We start from the raw sequence: 19171 nt of genomic DNA, 5'->3' as shown, positions 1-19171 counted from the left end.
GCTATAGCTTAGTGGCTGCAGTCAGCCTTGTGCCACCATTGCGGCTACCCACACCTTTATGATCAAATTTGTACAAATTGGAGGCAAGAATTTTTCTTTGAGGGATGCCTTTGCTAAAAACAAACAGAACAAACAACAATCACCTCATTTGTTTAACCAGGGAATGCAGTGGGTCTAATCAAAGTTACGATTTATTCTTTTGCTGTGAATCTATTGATATTTTGTGTTTATTAATACCCATGGAAACTGCTGCATGTTCTTTTAACAGAAGGATGTGTCATATTCACATGCAGCCCAATTTTATGCATGTTTACTTGGGAATAAGTTCCACAGTGCTAAAAGGGGCTACCTCCCTGGAGGGGTGCACAGGGCTGCGCCCCAAGTGTTACGTAAGTCTAGATGCATGGCAGAATGCATCAAATGGTTGTATTTATGTTGGTATTTCTGGCTTTGGCTTGTGCCTGTTCCCAACAGTTCTGGTAACTTCAGTGGGGTTAAGATAGATAGATCCCTTTGTGCAAGCTGACTTTACAAAACATACAGTTATCCATGTGCAGGATTAAATTATGCACATATATTACATTGATCAACTGGAAGAACATAAGCAATTTGCTCAATTGTGGAATTATTATTTTTTTCTTTATGGGTCTGTTGTTCTTAAGAACAGGTGCCCTATTGCGTAACCAAATATAATTCTACATTCGCCCTATTCCCCAATTTCTACAAGGCAAGTTCTGATTTTATATTGTTTAAAAGAGAAACGTATCAGCTGTCCACCAAGATCTCATGAAACTCTGAGAAAATGCCTAGGATATAAAATACAGTTGTCCTCCTCATTATTTAAAGGCCCAATCCTGTACAGTGCTGAGACTGTCAACTCCCATGGAAATTAATGAGAGAAAGCACATAGCAGTTTGCAATAGAAGAGCCATACACCACCCACCAGTAGCAAAGGTTCAAGTACTACATTCCTATGCAGTCTCTCAACCCGTGATTAATCTCTGGATCTCTGGACAATGGGGAGAAAATAATAAACGAACTGGATTCTATTATATCACTTGACTATTATAGTGACTATTATATCACTATTATATCACTATTATATCACTAGGTTATCTCCCTAACCACCTGATCTATCCACCGATAGCCAGAGAGAAAGAGAGAGATGTCATTACCAATAAAATGTGGTGCAGGTATTTTCTCCCCACAAGAAGCAGCAATGTTCTTGCATACATGCAAGATTAATACAGGTTGAGAATTCTCCCCAGAATGTAATCTGAACAGGACAAGTCAGAGCCAATGAGATGGGCTTTGCGATGCATTAAAGTTATGCTGTCAGAGCCCTTTGCCAAAAACAAAGATAAAATTGAAGTTTTTTTTTTACATTATTGATATTTACAAGTGCTTTACATATATACATATTTATATATTTATTTGTACCTGGACAGTGTACCTTTTAAGGGTAAATTTATAATTTACAAATAAAACATTTTTAGATATGTATAACTATATGATGAACTTTTTTATTGCTCGCCTTCAAACCTTATACAACTTTATCACACTATTGCACGCATTTCTGTATTACACAGATCTACATTATATATAAATAGATATGAAAATAAGGATTTTCTATATTAATGTTTCAAATAAAGTGCCTTACCTTACCTTAAGTAAAAATACCTTACTTGATTTAATGCCAGAAGATCCATCTTACCTTAATGTTCTAACCAATAAAATGTATTTGTGACCTTGCCATCAATATTTTTCATGCAGAGCAAAGACCAAAATCACATTGAATGAAAACAAACAAACAAAAGAAAAATAAATCAGCAAATGAAAATATTGACCTGGTTCATAATGCTAACCCATGGTTTATTTAGGACACAATCCTATGTATGGTTAGACAGAAAAAAGTTTTACAACTCCCAGAATGGTGGGCATTTTTTCTGTCTAAACATGCATAGGATTACACCCTTAACTGATGGTTAACCCATGGTCTGTTGCCTTACTCAGGGTTTGTTTGGCACATGATCAAACTGTGGTTTGGTTTCTCAACCTCTGGGTTGTTTCCCTCCTCCTTTGCTCACTCCCTCCCTGTATCCCAAATACCTTTGCAGTGCTGCATACTAGCAGGTAAAGTGGCTGGGATTTTTTTTACCAGTCTCGCCTGCCACCTCTGTAGCCTGGTGAAACAATCCATGAACAACCCACCGTTCTGGGTTCACAGAAAGGGACAACCGATGGTTTAAACAACCCAGAGCTCACAACCCAACAACAAAACATGGGTTCTCTTTCTGGGTTGTTCATGGTTAACAAACCATGGCTTATTAGCATGGCCGTGTTCACACACCACGACAACCCAGAATTCAACAACCCATATAGCAGGTTAGCATTATGTGAGAACCCAGCCATTGTTTGATTTTGTGTATGTGTGAGTTTCCACGCGTTAAGGTAATTTTAAATTTGTTTTAGAAATATTTATACAGTGTTAAACTTTGCAATATCTAGTTTATGCACTATACTCAAGTACTGTACAAAACTGCAATAAATGACACTATACGACTACATATGTTTCTACTATAAAGACACCATCATAAAGGTGTATATTTTATTTTAAAAGGTCAACTAATAACTGCTAATATGTATGTGAATCAAAATACTTTTGATTGGCCAAATATATTATTTAAATCTAAATAAAGTACATAATTATTTGTGGTGGTATAATTTATAGGGCCTTTAGGGGGGATAAGGAATACTAGCAAAGTTTCCTTGAGAAATTGTTAATGGATCAGTATTAAATATTATACAAAAATTGCAAGTAGAGGCTTCCAATTTTGTTTCCATTTGCATTTAAGTACTGAAGAAGCACTGAAGTTTATTTTCTTTTTTTAAAAAAGTCCAACCCTTAGCAAAATCATTTCTAATATATAAACTTGTTTTAAATTTATGGCAGCAAAATGTAATGTTGCAATTTACAAAAGCAGCAATAATACTTATTAATCATGAGGGCACCCTCATGAAACTGAAATAAAAGAATTGTTTCCAGTGGCTGCTATGGATCAGTAATGAAAGGAAGCCTTTAAGGCAGATTTCACGGAAACTGTACTTTGGAAAATTTTGTATACAGAAGTCTTATATTACCAATATACCTAACCCTGAACAATATCTGAAAGTTTGTTTTGGACATTTGGCATTTCTTTTGAAAGTTATAAAAGTGTCAATTCACAAGACTGCATTAATACTGAAAAATACCTTGTGAATGGCTACTATGTGCAATTTGCTGCAAGATAATCCTGTAAACCTCGCAACCAAGAATCTGGAATGTTGCTTTTCATGGGATTTTGCAGAGCGAATTGGCCATATGATTATGACCCATTCACAAAACATGTTGCCATCTGTATCTAGTCTCTGGAGTTTCTTACCGGAGTTACCCCATTTCTGAAAATTATGTTTATATGAATCAGGAGCTTTCAGGAACTTATTACTGGAATGACTTCCCTGTGTGAATGGGCCATCATCAAAAATGCAACACCACCACTATAAAACATTCCTCATATCACCTCAAACGTATGGATTGGATCCAAAGAACACAGAAGGAAAACAGTCCCTTGAGCCGAACTGCAAAATGCTTGTGTAGGCGTTCACACAGTGCTATAACAGGTAGGTTCTACAGCAGCTTTCATGCTTCTGCTTGTGCAAGAGCTTGCACAAAAAGTTGCAGAAATGGAAGAACATCTTTGGGTTTAGTTTCGCTTTTCTCACGCAACACTCTAAGTGGGAGGTATAGAACAGCTCTTCCATGAGCAGAAAACATCTTCTGCATGTGGAAGGGCACCTTTGGATCCAACTCTAGGCTCTTCAGTGGTCAGTTTGTACATTCAGCTGCAAATCATCAAGAGCATAGTAATTAAATGATGTAAATGCAAACCATCCCTAAAGCTGCTCACTTGAAAAATCCAGAATTTATAATACTTGAACAGCTCCTACTTGAAGAGCTCTCCTACTGAATAACTAATTAAAAAAATACCAGTCTCATCTAACTGCTCGCTATTTACACCCCTGATCCTGAATGTTCATTTGCAAGTAAGTTATTTTGTGCCACTGCAGCAAAAAAGAGACATGCTACCTTGATAGTTTTGTCCCACTTGCCAAACACCCCTTTCTCTGTAAACCTGCCCAAACTTTTCAGGACGCCAACTACTCCAAGAACACCACATAAAGGGGTTTATGTGAAACAGGCTATAGAAAACATCTGTAATGAACCAAGTAAATAATGTATTAAGTATTTGTTGTTAATTATCACTGCTCCTCTGTTTGACTGTTTGTACAATTTCTACTTATCTCATATTTTTCTCATGCTTGAGAAAGGACTGCACAACCCAAAATGTTTTGTGAATTGATACAGGCAGAGCATTTGTTAAAGGACTTAATGAATATTGTTAATCAATAATCAAGAGAGAGCACGTTCATGTTGTTTACTTTGGTGTGTCACAGTTGTTTTCTATGTATGTTGTCAATTTCTCCTGCAGAGTTCTGTGGTGTGTTCAGCCTCAACTCCCTTGATAACCAACGCCCCTGTCACCCTGCCCTGCACAAATGGTTTTATATAACACTCATGCACTGGACAAAAAGAAAAGGGATCTTGCTGGAGCAACAGCAGTTTGCCCAGTGGTATGGGCACCTGGGCCAGTGTGGAACCTGTTCTTTCCTTGCACTGTCGAAGGAATCCCCAAGCCCAACACTTTTGTTCCAGGAGCAGAGGACCAATGATACCATGGGACTGGTGCGCAATTTGAAAGCATGGCTAAAAGTAAGAAATTATCAACCCTGACATTCCAATCGCTTTAACACATAACTTGCATTCATAATGGTTGCTAATAAGAGAATACTTGAGTTCACCACGCATCTATAATATTTACATGGGCACTGCTACCGTAGGAAATTATTAAGATTACTTTTTTAAAAAAATCTTTCTCTTTTAAATGATAGCTTCTTTGCATTAAAGTAGAATCAGTTATTTTATAGAAAAATATCGTAAACTTTAAATTAAAAAAATAGTGTTACTAAATAGTTATGTAGGACCATATTCAGTTGTATGGATATAATTCAGCATATTTGAATCCAGGTTTAGGAGAACTCACATGGATAGGAGAGCAGACTATATTTGCCATGGGTGCCATCTGTTTACAGATCCCACGAATAAACTCTGTGCACCTCCTTTGGAGATAAACGGACATGATACCTATATACATTCTGTACATATTGGTTCACAGATTAGCAGTTATTAGTCGTACTGTACATAGGAAAACAATCTGATTATAATGATGTTATACACCCTCAGCATAAAATAAAGGTTTTAGTGCGCTGGAGCAAAACCATGTAACACAGGTTCCCTGTTTAGATACGTTGCCCAGTATACCAAATTGAAAGTACCAAATAAGACTGGAAAGACTATTCTTGACATCCTGTCGATTTTACTAACACTGTTGAATGTTTTCTTTGCTTCCTGTGGCTTGGCATCTGGCTTTGCTTTGTTGGGTTCTGTAGTGGTAGCACTCTTGGAGATTGTTGGGAGAACTGAGTCCTTGGTGATATTTGGTGCATAATTGGCAACCGCCACTGCATAGGCATTGTTTTTCTTAATGACAGATGCCTTTTCTTTTTTCTGTTAAAAGATGGTACATGATTAAATATCTTAGATGCTTTGTCTATATTAATATACTTTTAACAAATCAGAGACATTCAACAAATTATCCTTTTTTTTGCCAAGGTAATAACTTGGTTCAATGAACAGTGCAGTTCAATGCAGGAAATAAGAGGGAAGATAATGTTTGTTCATGTTTCCCAAGTTAATGGAATTTCAGAGTGTACATATTTGAAGGAGCTACTCTATTTCCAGGAGAGTCCCAGGTTCAAATCCACAGTTAGTTATGCAAGTCCCTAGGTGACCTGCATCACTCCCTAACTCTGTGTATGTACCTCACAGGGTACTGAACTCCTAGGGGGACAGTGTGGGATATAAATAAACATGTATCGAAGGCTCTAGTCCTATGCACACTTACCTGAGAGAAAACCCCATTAAACACAGTGGGACTTGCTAGGAGTCTAGACACAGCAGGGAGTTCTGAATGAATACAGAGCTCCCCAAAGAATGTTCAATGGACACACACACACACACACGGTGAAATAGACACAGTGTAATGGCTTCATTCATGCACAATAGTTAACATTCTTAATCCATTATATGTGAAACACCTTTAATCAAGCATCTCTTCATTCCTGGTCCAATAAATACAAGCAACATTTTTGCCATTGGGTTGCACGTAAAGAAGATGTCTGACAGGACAGAACACATTTCACATTTGTGCCTTCAAACATGTTAAAGTTCTGCAGTGTCTAGAAATTGAGAAAATAGTATTTGAGTCACAATAACTTGGTTTTATTCATTGATCCTGCAGATATGTATTATTTGTGTACTATACTTAGGGAAAAGGCAGAAACTGGAACGATTCCAATGCACACTGCAGGGTTCCCTTAAGGAAGGATCCCTTTATTGTGTACCTGTACAATGCTGCAGCATATACCTACTTTCAAAAGGAGCTTACACAATTTCATACATCAAGCAAGTTAACGGGGGTGGGGGATGGGGGAACCAAGCAAATGTAAGGCAACACTGTGGAATTAATACAAGTACCATGATTGGACCTAGGTTGCCATATTGCAACAACAGCATCATTATTGCCTGAAAAGACAGTGGTATTGTGCAAAGCCTTTAACTGGTTGAAAGATGTGTGTGCATGTGTTGTGTGTGTGTGTGTGTGTGTGTGTGACAAAACTAGGAATCACCATGTCCAGAGAGGCCTCACTTGTAAACCATCCTATGGGCCTTCTGGCTACCATAAAGCTAGGTACAATTTTTGAACACATGCATTTGATATTTTTCAGCTATCTTCTATAATGGGTTAGCCATGGAGAGGCACTCTAGTAGAACAGATTTGCCTTTTCATGACTTCATGCTGACAATAACTAATAACTAACTTACAATATAGCAAAGTTAACCCTACGCTGCAACACCACAGCTCTGTGTATCTGTTAAGATTGGTGTATAAGTAATACCCCTTCATGGATCACTGCCTTGTTGTGGTGAGGGGGCTTGCATAACTCAGTGAAGCCATAAATTATGCCATGCAGGGCCACCCAAGACGGACAGGTCATGGTGGAGAGTTCAGACAAAATGTGGTCCACTGGAGAAGGAAATGGCAACCCACTCCAGGATTCTTGCCAAGAAAATCCCATGGAACCTATCACAAGGCTAAAAGTTATGATGCCGGAAGATGAGCCCTTCAGGTTGGAAGGTGTCCGATATACTACTGGGGAAGAGCAGAGGGAATTTCCAAGTAGCGCCAGAAAGAGTGAAGGAGCTGGGCCAAAGCCGAAAGGATACTCAGCTGTGGATGTGTCTGGTGGGGAAAACAAAGTCCGATGCTGTAAAAAACAATATTGTTTACGAACCTGGAATGTAAGATCAATGACTGAAGGTAAGCTGGAGGTGGTCAAACATGAGATGGCAAGACTGAACATCGACATCTTGGGAATCAGCGAACTAAAATGGACAGGCATGGGCAAATTTAATTCAGGATAGAGCGCCTCCCCCCCAGCATCAGCATAATCCGTGAACAGGTAAGTGACTTTCGTTTATCCCTATGTACTACTAGGGATGGACGAAAGTCCCTTACCTGATCCCGAAGCTTGCTTCGCGGTTGGAGGGAGGCGCTCCGTCCCTCCCCCTGAAATTCTGGCGGGGGGAGGCGCCCCGTCCCTCCCCGCCAAAATTCTGGCCGGGGGGGAGGCGCCTCGTCCCTCCCCGACAAAATTCTGGCCGGGGGAGAGGCGCTCCGTCCCTCCGGCCGCGAAATGTCGTATCCTGCTGGGACTCAAATGGCGGCGCCACTGTTTGCGTCCCTGCAGTCAGCCGTGATAGGCTACGTAAATGTTTACGTAGCCTATCACGGCTGACTTTAAAAAAAAAGCGTATACACAAATGGTGGCGCCCATGGGCGCCGCCATTTGCGTACGCGGTTTTTTTTGTTTCAAAGTCAGCCACGATAGGCTACGTAAACATTTACGTAGCCTATCACGGTGTTGTTTAAAAATCTGGCTGTGATACGCTACATAAATCTTTACATAGCCTATCACGTTTGCTTGTTTTTGTTTTTTTTTTACTTGGAAATGGCGGCGGCAGCAGCCGGTCAGAGGACCGGCCGCTGCCGCCGCCGCACCGCCACTGCGCCGCCGCCGCCGCCAGGGACATTCGACCAAGGTAAGTCCTGTCCTGGGGGGGGTGGGGGGGCAGATTGTTTCTCCACCAATTTCGGGGGGCCGAATGCGCTGGCATTCGGCCTCCCCGAGATCCGTGGCGGAATTCTCTGACATCCCTATTCATGATCTGAACTACAATCAGCTCCAGGTCTTCTTTTTACCAACTGCATAGTTGTCCGCCACCTTTGGCTACAAAGGATGTAGTCAATCTCATTTCGGTGTCGACCGTCTGGTGAAGTCCATGTATAAAGTCGTCTCTCAGGTAGGGATGGCGGAGAATTTCTCCCCGAATCTTCGGGAGGCCGAGCGCCGAGGCATTCGGCCCCCTGAAAGTGTTGGGGAAATTCTCCGCTGGCCCCCTGCCCCCCCCGGGATGGGACTTACCGTCGCCGAATGTCCCTCTCGGCGGCGGGTCCCGGCAGCGTTTCGGCGGCGTTTCGTCAGGGGCGGGGGCGGCAACCGGTCTCCTGACCGGCTGCCGCTGCCGCCATTGCAAAAAAAAAAAGTGCGGTAAAAAAACCCCAAACCCACCCGTGATAGGCTACGTAACGATTTACGTAGCCTATCACGGCTAGATCTCCAAAGTCAGCCGTGATAAGCTACGTAAATTGTCACGTAGCCTATCACGGCTGACTTTGGGGGGGGGAAGCGCATACGCAAATGGCGGCGGCCCATGGGTGCCGCCATTTGCGTTCCTTATTTTGGCACATCTAGTCTATGTAAACATTTACGTAGACTACGGCGAAAATAAGGGCACGCTACTTGCGTTGCCTTATTTTCGCCGTAGTCTATGTAAATCTTTACGTAGACTAGACGTGCCAAAATAAGGAACGCAAATGGCGGTCCCCATGGGAGCCGCCGTTTGCGTACGCGCTTTTTTTTTTTTCAATGTCACCCGTGATAGGCTACGTGACGATTTACATAGCCTATCACGGCTGACTTTGGAAATCTAGCCGTGATAGGCTACGTAAATCGTTACGTAGCCTATCACGGGTGTGTGTGTGTGTGTGTGTGTGTTTTACTTTTTTTTTCGCGGCCGGGTAGATGGGGCGCTTCTACCCGGCCTGAATTTCGCCGGCGAGGGATGGGGCGCCTCCCCCCCAGCCTGAACTTCGGCCGGGCGAGGCGGGGCGCCTCCCCCCCCTCGCCTGAACTTCGGGGAGAGAACCGAAGCGCCTCCCCCCCACTGTGAAGCAAGCTTCGAGAACAGGTAAGGGACTTTCGCCCATCCCTACTGTTAGGTTGTTGGAAGAGAGTGTTTGTTACGCACAGTGAGTTGTCTTGGCAAAATTCTATGTAAATTATATAAAATTCTATAAGCCTATGTCCTGCTTCATTTTGTTCTCCCAGACCATGCTTGCCTGTAATTCCAGGTGTCATTTGACTACCCACCTTAGCATTCCAGTCTCCTGTAATGAAAATAACATCTTTTTTTGGCGCACTATCCAGTAGGTGCTGCAGATCCTCATAGAACTGATCTACTTCTGCTTCTTCAGCATCTGTGGTTGGGGCGTATATTTGGATTACTGTGATGTTAAATGGCTTACCCTGAATTCGAATTGAGATCCTTCTGTCATTTTTTGGATTGTATCCAAGGACTGCTTTAGCCACTTTATTATTAATTATGAAGGCTACTCCATTTCTTCTGTGTTCCTCTTGTCCACAGTAGTAGATCTGGTGGTCATTTGATGTGAAATGGCCCATTCCAGTCCATTTCAGTTCACTGACACCCAAAATGCTATATTTAATCTTGACATCTCCCCAATAACCACATCCAATTTGCCCTGGCTCATAGATCTTACATTCCAGGTTCCTATGGTGTGTTGATCTTTAGAACATCGGATTCACCGTTCACCACCAGCACCATCGGCTTCTAGCTATCCTTTCAGCTTTGAGCTAGCTGCGTCATCACATCTGGGGCTAGTTGAACTTATCCTCTGTTCCTCCCCAGTAGCATTTTGACCATCTTCCGACCTGGGAGTCCCATCTTCCGATGGTATACTGACATATCTCTGGTTGTACTGATCCATTTAGTTTTCATGGCAAGAATACTGGGGTGGGTTGCCATTTACTTCCCCAGGGATCGTATTTAGTCTGACCTCTCTGCCATGACCTTCCCGTCTTGGGTGTCCCTTCACGGTTTAGCTCATGACATCACTGAGGTGCTCAAGCTCCAGCACCATGACAAGGTAACGATCTCCTTTGCTGAAGGGCAGTCATGTAGAAGATCATTATTATATATAGATCTGTGTAGTGGGAAATTCCAGAAGTAAAGCTGGAGCAGGACTCTTAAGTAGGCTTTACGTAGGCTTTGCAGCTGCCATGGGAATCCTCTGCAAGTGCAAGAGAGGACCCTCCCCCCTCCACAGATAAGCCATAACCCCCAATTCCCAACCTGTATTTTTCAAAAGAGCAAGTATCTACCCTTTGTAGCACCCAAGCTATGAAGCAAAATGTATAACCCATACATTCTGCCCATACATATTGTGGGAAACTAGACTGGTCCACTCTCTGGTGAAGGAACAACCCCTTTCATTTTTAAGCCAAGGGTGGCAGGGTCTTCCCCGGTGGGAAGTGATTGCTGCCCTATAGACAAAATGCAGAAATGCAGGATTTTAGTATACCGGTCAGTGGACAGTACTGCAGAAGCAAATGAAGGAGTTCATGACTTATTGTGGTCTTAGTTCATACCCACCATTATTTCTTTCATGACTTTGTAAACATTTAAAACATTTAGAAAAACTACCCTGCCAATGCCAGTACTAGGGATGTACGAAAGTCACTTACCTTTTCGTAGGTGTGATTCACGGTGGGGGGGAGGCGCTCCGTCCCTCCCCCTGGAATCCTCCCTGGCCGGCTCCACTCCACGGTTGCTCCGTGGAGCTGCCAGCCAGGGCCATCCGCAGCTGGAGTTCCAGCCGCAGCCAGGCTGTTGCGGATGCAAATGGCGGCCACCACAGCAGCCGCCATTTGTGTCCTGCCAGGCTGCCGTGATAGGCTACGTAAGTATTTACGTACTTAAATAGTACGTAAATAGTGATAGACTATTTACGTAGTCTATCACGGCAAAGAGCAGGGACACAAATGGCGGCCGCTACACCATTTGCGTGGCTGCCTTTACCATGATAGGCTACGTAAATACTTACATAGCCTATCATGGAATGAGCAGCAGCGCAAACGGCGTAGCCTATCACGGCAGCCTGGCAGGACGCAAATGGCTGAAAGACCAGCTGCCGCTGCCAGAGCTGCCACCGGAGCTGCCGCCGCCCCAGGTAAGTTTCGTTCCGGGGGGATTCTGCAGGGTGGCAGGGGGTCGGAGGCCATTCTGCCACAGGTTTCAGGGGGCCAAATGCCAGTGCATTCAGCCTCTCTGAAATCCATGGCGGAATTCTCCACCATCCCTAGCCAGTACAGATCTGGTCCATCATTATTATATTCATATTGCAGGGGGTGGGACAATGGCTGAAAGAGTATGGGTTGCACCAGTCTTGCAAAGTAGTGCAGTACTGGCATATCCATTTTGCTGGGAAGAGGGGAAGTCAGTATTCCTGCAGCATATTTCCTGCAACGTAGTCCAGTGTTGTTAATCAGTCTCCTGGCATGTTGTGTTTTTTTAAGGGAAATCTGGAGGGGTGGGACTGTGAAGCTGATTGTAGCAGCATACAATTAAGGGCTGGAGGGGCTGAAGGGAACCAGGAAAAATACTAGGGATGGCGGAGAATTTCTCCCCGAATCTTCGGGGGGCCGAGCACCAACGCATTCGGCCCCCCGAAATCGGTGGTGAAATTCTCCGCCCCCCCGCCCCCCCCGGGATGGGACTTACCTTTGGCGAATGTCCCTCCCGGCGGCGGGTCCCGGCGGCGGTTCGTCGGGGGCGGGGGCGGCAGCCGGTCTTCCGACCGGCTGCCGCCGCCACCATTACAAGGTAAAGTGTTAAAAAAAACCCAACAACTGTGATAGGCTACGTAACAATTAATGTAGCCTATCACGGCTAGATTTCCAAAGTCAGCCGTGATAGGCTACGTAAATCGTTACGTAGCCTATCACGGGTGACTTTGAAAAAAAAAAAGCACGTACGCAAATGGCGGCGGCCTATGGGCGCCGCCATTTGCGTTCCTTATTTGGTCCCGGTAGTCTACGTAAATCTTTACGTAGACTACCGGGACCAAATAAGGAACGCAAATGGCGGCGCCCATAGGCTGCCGCCATTTGCGTACGCGCTTTTTTTTTTTCAAAGTCACCCGTGATAGGCTACGTAATGATTTACGTAGCCTATCACGGCTGACTTTGGAAATCTAGCCGTGATAGGCTACGTTAATCGTTACGTAGCCTATCACCTTTTTTTTTTTTTTAAACACTTTGTTTCGCGGCCGGGGAGACGGGGCGCTTCTCCCCAGCCTGAATTTCGGCCGGGCGAGGTGGGAAGCCTCCACCCCCGGCCTGAATTTTGGCCGGGCGAGGCGGGACGGCTCCCCCCCCTCGCCTGAAGTTCAGGGGGAGAAGCGAAGTGCCTCCCCCCCACCGCGAAGAACCCCTGAGAATAGGTAAGTGACTTTCGTACATCCCTAAAAAAATCTGAGTGTTTTAGTCATGGGTGGAAAGTTGTCATCTGGACATCAAGCCTTACCTACAGATGGACACCAGGGGCCGATCTATATCGCACCCACCATCGCAATGAATTCGGTGTCCTGTCGGGTGAAACGTTCTCGCATTATAACGTAATTATCCACACTCACCCATTTTCCCCATTGTGGTGCTTCATCGAATGCGCGAGCTTGGTGCTGTTTTCCTGCTCTTAAAGATGGAGGCTCTCATTGGAGGATCAGAAACTCTTCCTGTTTCTGCTGATTCCACGCTCACAGCTCTTGACGGCCCCATGTCGTCTTCTGGCTACTGATCGCATAGCTTCCTCAGCACTCAATATTTCCTCAGCAACAAGCAAAGGGCTGGATATGAGTGCACTTGTCTGATCTCGGAAGCTAAGCAGGGTTGGCCCCGGTCAGTAGTTGGATGGGCGACTGCCTGGGAATCAGGCTTCCTGCATTGAACAGGGGGTTGTTCTATCCCTTCAAATGAGACTAAGTTTTACCCCCTTCTATCCCCCGCTTCAGCCGTTCTTTTTTTTTTTTAAATTAAGGCATTATCTTTGAAGAATCATGGCTTCTCCGTGATTCCCCCCCCCCCAATTCAGGCATGGTCTTCAAAGATTCAAAAATGCAAGGATCTGAAGCTTCAAATCCTCAAATTTTTGAATCTTCGAATTTTCAAATCTTTGAATCTTTGAAGATCATGCCTGAATTAGAAAAAAAAAATTGCGGAGAAGCCACTATTCTTCGAAGATAACACCTTAATTAAAAAAACCAAAAAGAACAGCCAAAGCGGGGCTGAGGAAACATTGAGTACCGAGGAAGCTATGCAATGTTTGCTGAGGAAACACTGAGTGCTGAGGAAGCTATGTGATCAGTAACCGGAAGATGACATGGGGACCTCAAGAGCTGTAATTGGACAGGAAGGAAATACAAACACCGCCATATATGGACAGGCAGGGGAGGGGACTACGACCAGATATGGTAGCGAAGGTGGAAAATCATCACATTAAGGGGAAATACCGGGATATCAGGGTATTGAAAGTGGGAGCATGGAAGTGGGAAATTCCGGTTCCAATTCGAGGCGGGTACTGCATAGTGTGAAAGACGGGCAGTGAAACCTCACTGGATGCAAAAAAAACCCATAAGTGTAGATCAGCCCCAGGTGTACTTACTGAGAAACAATGGAAAGGTAGACCTAATATAAAAGTTTCTTAGAAGCCAGGTCTACCCAGTTCAGACCTGGGACTAGGGATGGCGGAGAATTTCTCCCCGAAACTTCGGGGGGCCAAGCGCCAACGTGTTCGGCCCCCCGAACAAGTTTCGGGGAGAAATTCTCCGCACCCCCCCGCACCCCGCACCCCCCCCGGGACAGGACTTACCTTTGCCGAATGTCCCTCCCGGCGGCGGGTCCGGCTGGCGGTTCGGCGGGTCTTCGTGCGGGGCCAGAGCGGCAGTCGGTCTTTCGACCGGCTGCCGCCGCCGCCATTGCAATAAAAGAAAACAAAAACAAAAACGCCCCCGTGATAGGCTACGTGACGATTAACATAGCCTATCATGGCTAGATTTGCAAAGTCAGCCGTGATAGGCTACGTAAATCGTCACGTAGCCTATCACGGGTGACTTAAAAAAAAAAAAGCACATACGGATAATGGCGGCCCCCATAGGGAGCCACCATTCCCGTTCCTTATTTGGTCCCGGTAGTCTACGTAAATCTTTATGTAGACTACAGCGACCAAATAAGGAACACGAATGGCGGCTCCCTATGGGGGCCGCCATTAGCGTACGCGCTATTTTTTTTTTTTTAAAGTCACCCGTGATAGGCTACGTGACGATTAATGTAGCCTATCATGGCTGACTTTGCAGATCTAGCCGTGATAGGCTACGTTAATCATCACGTAGCCTATCACAGGGGCGTTTGTTTTTTTTAAAAAAATCTTTGGAGTTCGCGGCCGGGCGAGGCGAGGCGCCTCCTCCCTGGCCTGAATTTCGGCCGGGCGAGGCAGGAAGCCTCCCCCCCGGCCTGAACTTCATGGGGGGAGCAGCAAAGCGCCTCCCCCTCACCGCGAACAAGCTTCGAGGACAGGTAAGTCACTTTCGTCCACCCCTACCTGGGACCCAGTAACAGACTGATCACTGTTCAATCACCAGGTATAGAAAAACTTAGTAGACCTGTTTTCTGATGCTAGTTATGTATACTTTTGCCCACCTCCCAGAACAATTCCTGCAGAGGCCCATGGCAACTGCGTCATGGTATAAGAGTAAAATTCCTTTGTAACCAACTCAGCTCTCTAACACTTTTGGTACCAAAGCACCCAGTTTCTTAACTGTTGATCTAATGGTTCTTAATACCAGAATAAATGTGGAACTGAAATATGAGATGTTGGGTTTCATTATGCCTGATTAAGATTCTTCATGGGAAAGTAGCTTTGGTTTCATTCATTTTCACATGAAGAATTGCTGAAGATAATGAAATGCTGCCTAAGATTATTTTGGATGTTTAGCAGGCATACATGGGCTATTGTTTAATTTGTAGGGAGCCTTGGGACAATATTTGTTTCTTCAAGATGAAACAGATGGAGAAAGACTCCATATGTCCAATTTAATTTCTGCTGAAGTGTGTACCCAAACTGTCAGCTTCTCTTCCTATCCACTCTTGCTTTAATCTGCTCTGTCTTTATATTGTTTTAAGACTTCAATTATTTTTTCAGTAACAGAAAGCTATCAATAGTAGGTGCTGCTAAAATGATTTCTTAGAACTGGAAGGAATGTTAAACATGTGTCTGTATCACTCACCTTATCATTGACTACACTTTTTCCATCCCACGCCCATCCTCTTTTTGTGAAGTAATTTACAGTGGCAAATTCTATCAAGGCAGAGAATACAAATGCGTAACAAACAGCAATAAACCAGTCCATAGCTGTGGCATAGGCTACTTTGGGCAGGGAATTTCGAGCACTGATGCTTAAAGTTGTCATTGTTAGTACAGTTGTTACCCCTGCAGAGAAAATGGAGGAAAGAAGTATTGATCAGTGAAATTCAGAAATATTTCAGAAAAATGAAATGAAGACATGATTACTAATGGTTAGTATAATGACACTAGAGAGGCTTGATTCAGAATTCAGCAGAAAGAAAAAGGAGCCCATATAATAGGATACACATTGTTTTAATTGTTTCCATATAATAGGATATTATAATATATAACAATATATGATATTATATTATATTATAATATATTATATTATATTATATTATAATATATAACAATATTATATAACAATATAACAATATTATATTGTTTCCATATAATAGGATACACAAATAGGATACACATTGTGACTAAAAAGCTACACTAGAGATTGTGTCTAAAATTATATACTATATTTTTACAGAATAGCTCAAATGTTACAAACTAGTACCAACTGATGAGTGAGTAACTTATGCTTCTTCTCTTTCCCACTATATAATATGTATAACTAGGGATGGGCAAGAATTTAGTTTCAGTTCATTTTTATAAGAATTTGCCAAAATTTGCAAATGTCTTCTTCATATCTGGGATGGAGAGAGCTTGAGAATTAAAAAATCTGAATGTGGGAGAAACTGAAACAGACAGATTCATCCATCCAAGCCCAGGGCTTGAGTGCTTCGCTGTTCAAAGTCTGGATTTGGATCCATGTGTATTCAGCCATGTTAATGCTTAATTAGGGTTGCCACCTCTTTTTTTGTGCAACTGTCTCAACTCTAACAGCTATATGGCAGGAAGGCACAACATGATCTTCTCCATGCTGGGAATAACTGTACCTATTGAATTTGGCTAATGCAGATGGATGAGCACTTTGTTTCAGTTTATGTTTAATACTAATTTACCAAAATACCAAAATGTTGTCATATTTGGCACAGAAAGAACTTATGATTAAAAAAATTCAAATGTGCGAGAAAGTGAACCTGACATCCCTATGTATAACATGCAAAGTGGAAATGTGCATCTCTCCAGCATGGAGACATACTGTACATCTGGAAATTGTGCACTTTATCAAAAGGTAGATGAGTATGTTTCTGCTTGACATCTTCCACAAGAATTGTGTAAAAGAAAAAAGGATGCAAGAGTCAATCATACATTAATTTTCAGTGGTTGTTTGAGATTAATGTAGCTACTTCTCTGTTCATATCCAAAGATATTATTTAGATTTCTAATACACATTTGAGGTCTGGTCTAGAAATGTAGCAGAATGAGCTGGTATGGCAATGAAATGCTACATGGCTGTGAGTCCCACAATAAACCTATGAAATTAAAAACAGCAATAACACTCAGGTCTGAAATACAGCAGATTGGATTGAGCTTTGCACTCAGTGGAGTTCTGCTGGCACTACAAGAAATGGGCGAGAGGGAGTTTCGAAGATTCCTCCATCTCACTGCAGCTCCCTGTGTGACCTAAAGGAGATGCTGGGGACTGCAGAGGGAAGGAGGGTATTGGAAAAAGTTGCCATTCCTCCTCCTTTTTCCAGCAGGAAGTCTTCACTGGATCCTGGTTCCCCTTAAAAATTAAGGAGCCCTTCCATTTGCTGAGGGGCATGTCTGGATCCAATCCATACATTTCCTGATGACTTGCAAAAGAAGCTGCTTAAGAAAAAGAGTCAGCCCTACATGGCCATACTCAAATTAGTTTCCATTCTCTTTTCCAAATGTACACCTAAAACATGGAAACTACTGCTGTGCTGAAAATTTCTTCCACATTTTTGACCATTTTCATTCAATGTGATAGAAAAGAAATAGCTTCCAAAAAGAAATTCGAAGGAGAAGAACATTTCAGAAAAATTCTCATTGGTTGGGCTTGGGGTTCTTGTGCGTATTTTACTTACAAGGTGGCCAAGTCTGCATGATTGTCCTGTCTTTCAGTGTACAATCTGCTATCCAGCAACCTCTGGTCTCCTTGGCTTCCCACACTTCAGTTAAAGCCCAGGGGAAGACATCATCAGGTAATTCCTCCCATAGGCCTTTTTCAGATCAGGAAGCGTGGGCAGCCTGGGAGGCTGGAGGGCAATGGAGAGATGAGTAATAGAAAGAAAAAACACACAGAGCACCCTCGACCACCTTGCAGTGATTAGGTAAGCTTAAAAACACCACCAAAATATATTCAAAATAAATTATAAAATTCCCTGAGAATGAGGCAGAACAACGAAAGCCTCTTTCATGGGGGAATAAAACTTTCAGGAAATTGGAGGCTAGTTTTTGGCACAACACTAGCTCTACCTCTTATGTGGAGTAGGACACAAGACTGCTCCCCTCACACAACTGCATTAGAGACCAGATATATCCACCATTGTCCCTCAGGAATTTTACATTGGAGGACCTGGGGGAAGGTGCTGAACTTTGAATAATGACAACTAGAATTGAAGAAGAATTTTCTCAGAAGACACTCTTCTCAGAAATGTTCTGAGATTTTTCTTTTTTTAACTCCATAAAAATAAAAGGCTGCTGTGTAGAATTTTCTACAAATTTTCTTCACCATTTTTTTTTAGTAGTGGCATCTTTTTTGCAGTGCAAAAAAACAAGAACTCTTAGGAAAAAAGGAAGAAGTTGTGCTACAACCCCTGCCAATGGTGAGCCCTACCTGTGAGAAACTGTTTGAGAATTTCATCTCCCTCTGGAGAAATTTGGTGAAAGTATCCCCCCAATTTCTCTGCCCGCAAATAGCCTGAAGAATTTCAAGAGATAATTTTCAGCTCTGATGCAAATTATAAAACCTATTATAATTATTAGGGCTATAATGAAGCAGCAAAGTTGTATGAATATGCTTTTGTTGATAAAGACAAGGGATAATTTCTGTGCACCAGCTGGTAGCATCCTGTATTTGGAGGCATCCTGTTCTCCCTGACTCACTTGCTGACAAGTCTTGTCAAATAGAACTTGTAAGATGGGCGTGCCAAATGGCTCCATTCCTTGCATGGAGATGAGGTGCAGATCATCCCTTCTATGGTATAACTAATCTTCATGGGTCCAATCCTTTACTGTAATTTTAAATATTTCTTCCTATATGTATTTTTAATATATTGCTATGGCTGATTTATTAAATTGTATGAGCTGCCCTGAGAACTTTGTTATAAGGTGGCAAATAACTACAGTAAGTAAGTAAGTAAGTAAGTAAGTAAGTAAATAGGACCACTGGCAGTTGTTGCACTAGTTCTGATATACTGGGTTCCAGTGATGGGCCAAGGAGATGAACTGGGGCATATTCCTGTTTAGTTTGCACAGCTGAACACAATG

The 19171-nt window shown here is 43.1% G+C and overlaps 1 protein-coding gene across 1 annotated transcript in view; it reads right to left on the bottom strand.

The window, feature by feature from the left end:
- Positions 1 to 1504: 1504 nt before the first annotated feature.
- Positions 1505 to 19171, bottom strand: part of GABRA2 (gamma-aminobutyric acid type A receptor subunit alpha2) — a 141110-nt gene continuing 123443 nt past the window's right edge. Inside the window, exons 9-10 of the mRNA XM_084856859.1 lie at positions 15702 to 15904; positions 1505 to 5665 (exon numbers count right to left, since the gene is read on the bottom strand). Coding sequence (XP_084712985.1) covers positions 5357 to 5665; positions 15702 to 15904 — 512 coding nt within the window. The 3' untranslated portion in view covers positions 1505 to 5356. The remainder of the gene's footprint in view (positions 5666 to 15701; positions 15905 to 19171) is intronic.

Source organism: Heloderma suspectum, chromosome 5 (assembly GCF_057233095.1).
Source record: "Heloderma suspectum isolate Gila_16-S chromosome 5, 16-S_ref, whole genome shotgun sequence".
NCBI lineage: Eukaryota > Metazoa > Chordata > Lepidosauria > Squamata > Helodermatidae > Heloderma > Heloderma suspectum.
This window is presented reverse-complemented; position numbering and strand designations above follow the sequence as displayed.